At 33.1% G+C, this 6,000-nt stretch overlaps 2 protein-coding genes across 2 annotated transcripts; both read right to left on the bottom strand.

Annotated features, from left to right (window-relative positions):
• Window positions 1-1,080: 1,080 nt before the first annotated feature.
• LOC113739062 (uncharacterized) lies at window positions 1,081-3,811 on the bottom strand. Its single transcript, XM_027266308.2, has 6 exons — window positions 2,867-3,811; window positions 2,033-2,128; window positions 1,887-1,934; window positions 1,689-1,718; window positions 1,464-1,574; window positions 1,081-1,364 (listed from the first exon to the last, which is right to left on the bottom strand). The coding sequence occupies exons 2-6, from the start codon at window positions 2,107-2,109 to the stop codon at window positions 1,169-1,171; spliced, it is 462 nt and encodes a 153-aa protein (XP_027122109.1). The 5' UTR covers window positions 2,110-2,128; window positions 2,867-3,811; the 3' UTR covers window positions 1,081-1,168.
• LOC113739061 (uncharacterized) lies at window positions 3,063-4,075 on the bottom strand. The gene is made up of 2 exons (XM_027266307.1): window positions 4,048-4,075; window positions 3,063-3,931 (listed from the first exon to the last, which is right to left on the bottom strand). The coding sequence occupies exons 1-2, from the start codon at window positions 4,073-4,075 to the stop codon at window positions 3,063-3,065; spliced, it is 897 nt and encodes a 298-aa protein (XP_027122108.1).
• Window positions 4,076-6,000: the final 1,925 nt, after the last annotated feature.

Below are 6,000 nucleotides of genomic sequence, written 5' to 3'. Positions count from 1 at the left end.
GTAATATAGTCATAACAAAAATTAAGACAAGAAATAACATTTGATTAAATATTTTATAGGAAAAAATGCACTTTTCATCCTCAAAGTTTCACCCCAAACATATAGCATCCTCAAAATTTCGTAATTTTGGCCAATTAAGGACAATTGACGGGAAATGAAGAATTGATCGTTAGAACCAACGATTTTACCCAACAAAAAATGGGTAAAATAGAATAGAGCCATTTTTAATGGAACAATTGCAACGGACAAAAAGCTCAATTCTTCTCCTTCTTCGCTCTGCTTTTATGCAACCCCAAAATTTTTTTGCCAATCTCTGGAGTTTTAACGACCGTTATACAACTTTCAAAACAAATAAATTCATTCTAAATTTTTATTTGGGATTATTTCATAAACCAAATTGCGGTCACTTTGTGTAAAGTATCACTTTCCCATAAAAGACCAGCTATTTATGATTTTCCTCCATTATTAGAACAGGGTACCCATTTTTTTATAACTAAATTTATTTATCGAATAAAATAAAAATAAATTTATTTTCTAATAAAAGACCAGCTCTTTATGGTTTTCCTCCATTATAAGAACAGAGTACCCATTTTCTCATAAATAAATTTATTTATCAGATAAAATATAAATAAATCTATTTTTTAATAAAAGACCAACTCTTTATGACTTTCCTCCATTATAAGAGCAGAGTACCCATTTTTTCACAAATAAATTTATTTATCGGATAAAATAAAAATAAATCCATTTTTCAATAAAAGACTGGCTCTTTATGACTTTCCTCCATTTTAAGAACAGAGCACCCATTTTTCCATAAACAAATTTATTTATCAGATAAAATAAAAATAAATCCATTTTTTCAATAAAACACCAGGTCTTTATGATTTTCCTCCATCATAAAAACAGAGTACCCATTTTGAAAGTAAAAAGGAATTTATTTATCGGATAAAATAAAAATAAACTCATTTTTCAATAAAACACCAACTCTTTATGACTTTTTTCCATTATAAGAAAAGAGTACCCATTTTGTCATAAACAAGTAACTTCTTTAATTAGAAACCATCGACCCCTTACCAAAGATGATCAAATGCAACTAAATGATTTTCTTGCAAGAAAGTTGCCAAAAGCAGCTTTGAGACTGTAGTTGCTACTTTTTTTTTTCAATCATTTTTCAACGGTACAAAGCACAATGATACTCAAAGCCAAAAGCCAAAAGCCAATATCTTTTTTCCCTAAACAGCAATTCTACAGCTAAAAGCCAAAAGAAAAATGAAAAATGTCGAGAGCTCAATTGCCAACAAAGCTCTTCTTCGCAGCAGCATGTTGGGTCAACCACAGCACTCGCAAGTATTTTCCTACAGCTCGTCCTGCAAAAGGGTGGAAGTAAGAGAGTTAAAACAATTGAAATTTCTGATAACAAATCATCGTGGTTAACTCAGCACTGAAGGATCAGACAAAGCCCTTACTTTAACATTTTCCTCAGCTGCGGCAGTAACATCTTCCTTTGTTTCTGATTTGGCGTCTGCATCATCACTATCTGCTTCATCAGCAGCATCATCATCATCGCCTTCCTCAGCCTAAAAGAACAAGCTTTTCCCATTAAGAAAGTGCACGTAATAAGAACATATCACAGGTAAAATTTGGAGCAAAAAGAGTCTCTTTTGAGAACAACATTTTAGTCAGGAACTTACATCAGAATCGACTGGGTCATCCTTTGCTTCCTGAAACAAAATCAGACAGGAGTTTGAGATATAAGTTGTCTCTTCATAATCAAATGATCACTGTTCAAATAATGCAGTATAAAGGAAGTCCAAAGTCCAAACTATACAGGAATGGAATTCAAATGTACTCAAGACATCATGCAACAGAGGAGAATTAATGAAAAGTACCTCTTCCTCTCTCTTCTTTTCTGCCTCATCAAAAGCAACTTTTTCAGCCTACAACATGAACATTTTCATATGTCAACAAGCAGACGAAAGTAATTTAAACCTTTTTATTTTTTGTGCATCGCTTGGGGAAAAAAAATTCCACATACATCCTTATGCTTGCCCCATGTCTCTTCAGCCAACTTCTTAGCATATTCAAGATCATCAGATACCAATACATTGTCATATAGAGTTCCAGATTTCACCTGAAGAGATACCAATATATTGTCAAATAGAGTTTTTCTTGCGATTGTTAAATTGACAAAAAATGCAAGAAAAAGGCAATTGACAAAACAGAGATGAAAATAACCAGAAGAAGAGAAAAAAAAAAAAAGAGGTACTTTAACCTGTAATGGTACATTATTCAAAGGCCAACACTCTACATTTCCCTTTAATGACTTCAACACAGCTAAGAATAATTGTTTCTTCCACTCACCAGTCAACTTCTTAAAGCTAAAACAGTTGAAAAACCTACTTCTAAGCCCATGTTGCCATTAACAAACATTACGTAAATATATTACTGTAAGTCAGATAAGGATCAGATTCAAGAACCTCTAGCTTACTAAAGCATTACCATAGTAGGACTATAAAAAATTTACCCTCACAATGCCGAGATCATAACCCCAAATCAACCATAATTAGTTATCACTTGAACATTAACATGAAGAAGAATATCAGAAGCAAGCAAATTTTCAATCCTAAATTATTTAAGAAAATTATGCATTGTCAAAGATGTCTTGCCTCATTGAATTACCCAAGCGGAGTGAAATAAAATACAAACTGGCATTATGAAGAATGTTGCAAATAAAACCCGTGAAAAATGTTACAGCTTGCCAGAAAATTGCAATTCATCAATGCAGAATGACAAGGCCATGGTTTTAATACAATACATGTTTCTACAAAGCTGTCCTCAATCTAAATATAAGTAAGATTATGAATAAAACCTGTTAGAAATGTTAATGCTCATTGGAAAATTGTAACTAGTCAACGCAGAATGAGAGGGCCATGGTTTTCATATAACAATTGTTGCTACAAACTCTCCTTAGTCGACCAATCACATGGCTGCATATGAAACCAGAAAACTATCAACTCTGTCCTCAAGGAACAGACACAAAGCACACCAATGAAGAGCAGGGATTGTCAAGAAACGAACAGGAAACCACGCCTATAAAGAGTAAGGCTCACTGACGTAAATATAGCCCAAACAAAAGTTATCCACCAAGCCAGAAACAAGGCCATTTCTTTGACCAAAGCAGAGCAAGGCAGTAGATTACATGGCAACTTGAAATCTGCCAGCAAGTTAACATCAATATGGGATAATCCAAGAAGGAGAAGTGCAATCGCAGCAGGCGCAAAGAACTGCAGAACTACAAGAAACATGTAATGGTTGTGCAAGAAAACTTTTGCCCTGCTATAATCCAAGTCAGGGACCTTACTGGCATGCAATCTCTGGTACCAACACAGTACCGCTTCATTTAAAAACATCTGCACATTTGGCCGCAAAGACAAAATTTGCAAAATACCAGAACTGAACATGCACCAAACCCTGAACTTGTAGAAATCTGATCGCAACATGCCCAATCTATCTATCAACTCCTCAGTATATTTGTTCCTACCATTGGAATGAAGCCCTTTGATTCCATCAGATTTCTCGCAGACGAGGAGTTCAGTAAATGGGCCAACCCAAAGCGTGGAAGTGAATACAACTAACAAGTAATTGCCATAAAGAAGCATTCTTCCAAACCATCCACAGGAAATTATGGACAAATTAGAACGAATCTGATCAGTTCCAAGCCAAAAGGCACGAGCATTCCTCGTAGCTGGGATGTAAAAGAGACCCACAATGCAGCCCACTAGAACAGCAATAAAGAACTTCCCAAATCCGTCCAACGATTCAAAATCAAAATCAAGACCCCAACTGGGAACCATCTCCAAAACAATCGCGAGGCCCCAGAAAAACCCAAGAACCCCAAATACAAGACTCAACAGCCTCTCTGACCTTTTAGAAGCTGATCGCTCAAATGAAAGCTTGGCAATCAAAATTAACAATCTACATACCCCAACAATTCCTAACAAAATCGGGATCACGGACCCATTTTCTAAAATAACATATTAAAAAACCTACACCATCGCTTTTCCTTGAAGTCTGCCATTGCATCGGAAGGGTCTTTAAAGTGTGTCCATGATTGTATAAATTCAGATCTGGATGCTAGAGAGGAAGAGGGAACCATATGTCTATTGGAAACTGAAAATTGATAGAGAGGGAAAGAGAGATAGAAGGGGAAAGGTGCAGGGGAGGTTGCAATTGAACTTTCGAGCGCTCTGATCTGAGAACAATATTTGGGGAAGTAGCCTTGCAAGTGTGGAAGGCTTGAAATTCATGTGGTGCTAGGCTTGACAAGTGCTGTGCCGGGAATGGTTAAAAAATTTTCAATGCGCGGCTCTACCAAAAATTGGAAGGGAGCAAAATTTTGAAATTTTCACAAAAAAGCACCCATGATTTCTCACCAATAACATAGAAACTTTGGCCCTCTAGAATCAGTATTTGGAGGGAAGCTTTCCCGCTCTCCTTTTGGCGAGAATTTTAAGCAAGAAAAGTCCTTACCCTCGCAGAGTATATGATGGCTCCAATTTCTTGTGAGGTATTGTCATTTTCCTTGCTATAAGCCTCTTAAGAGCGTCAAGCTTTCTACTTCTTCATAAAGTTGTTGTCACTAATACCCTTTTTTGTTGTAGTGAAGGGAGGAAAATCATAAAAAACTGGTGTTTTATTGAAAAATATATTTATTTTTTCATCCGATAAATAAATTTATTTATGAAAAAATGGGTACTCTGTTCTTATAATAGATGAAAACTATAAAGAGCTTGTGTTTTATTGAAAAACGGGTTCATTTTTATTTTATTCGATAAATAATATTTTTTTTAGAAAAATGGGTACCATATTTTTATAATGGAGGAAATTCATAAAGAACTGATTTTTTATTTAAAAAAGAGTTTATTTTTATTTTATTCGATAAACAAATTTGTTTATGGCAAAATGGATACTCTTTTCGTATAAGGGAGGGAAGCCATAAAGAACTGATGTTTTATTGAGAAACGGGTTCATTTTTATTTTTTCGATAAATAAATTTTTTTTATCCGATAAATAAATTTGTTTATGGCAAAATGGGTACACGGTTCTTATAATAGAGGAAAGACATAAAAAATTAGGATTTTATTGAAAAATGGGTTTATTTTTATTTTATCTGATAAATAATTATTTAAAAAAAATAGGTACTCTGTTCTTATAATAGAGAAAAGTCATAAAGAGTTTATTTTTTTATTGAAAAATGGGTTTATTACAATTTTATTCCAATCAATTGTGACCCATTTTCCCATTAACCTAAGTTAGACGGACTAAATTATTGAGTTTGTTAACCACAGTCAAAATTAACACAGAAGCAACTTACTCAAATTACTCAATCCTTTATGACTTATACCGAATGAATACTAGGAGGCTTATTTGAAATAACAATAAAAATATTCTATAAATGATTTAGTATATTAGTTAGTAAGTACTTGTAACATACTTGTATAATGCATGATTATATGTATAATTTGATATTCTTTTGTACTTATATATTTTAAAATATTTTGTGAAAATATTTTGACCTTTCACATAACCTTAGAAAATAATAAAATTTTATCGTATTATAAAATAATAATTTTATCTTATTATATTCATAGGTTTTAAGTTATAAAAATTGTGATATAGAAACAAGTGATATTCTACATGTAACTAGAAAGATTTGTTATTATTGTTATCCAAACTTTCAAATTTTTCAAAAATTGAAAATGATTACAAACTTACTATTCTACAATTAGTATAATTTGTTAATTAGCCAAAATTCTAGCAAAAGGCAAGCAAATGCAACTTGTAATCAATCCATTCTGATGCATGAAAAAATAAGGTAGCATTCTGCAAATAAATAAATAAATAATCCACTTTATATGGTTCGTTGTGACAACCAGGCTTATCCCCACTTTTGTTTGAGTTTTGATTACAATGGATATAACCTATTCCCTCCAAACCCCAAAT

Source organism: Coffea arabica, chromosome 4c, assembly GCF_036785885.1.
Source record: "Coffea arabica cultivar ET-39 chromosome 4c, Coffea Arabica ET-39 HiFi, whole genome shotgun sequence".
NCBI lineage: Eukaryota > Viridiplantae > Streptophyta > Magnoliopsida > Gentianales > Rubiaceae > Coffea > Coffea arabica.
This window is presented reverse-complemented; position numbering and strand designations above follow the sequence as displayed.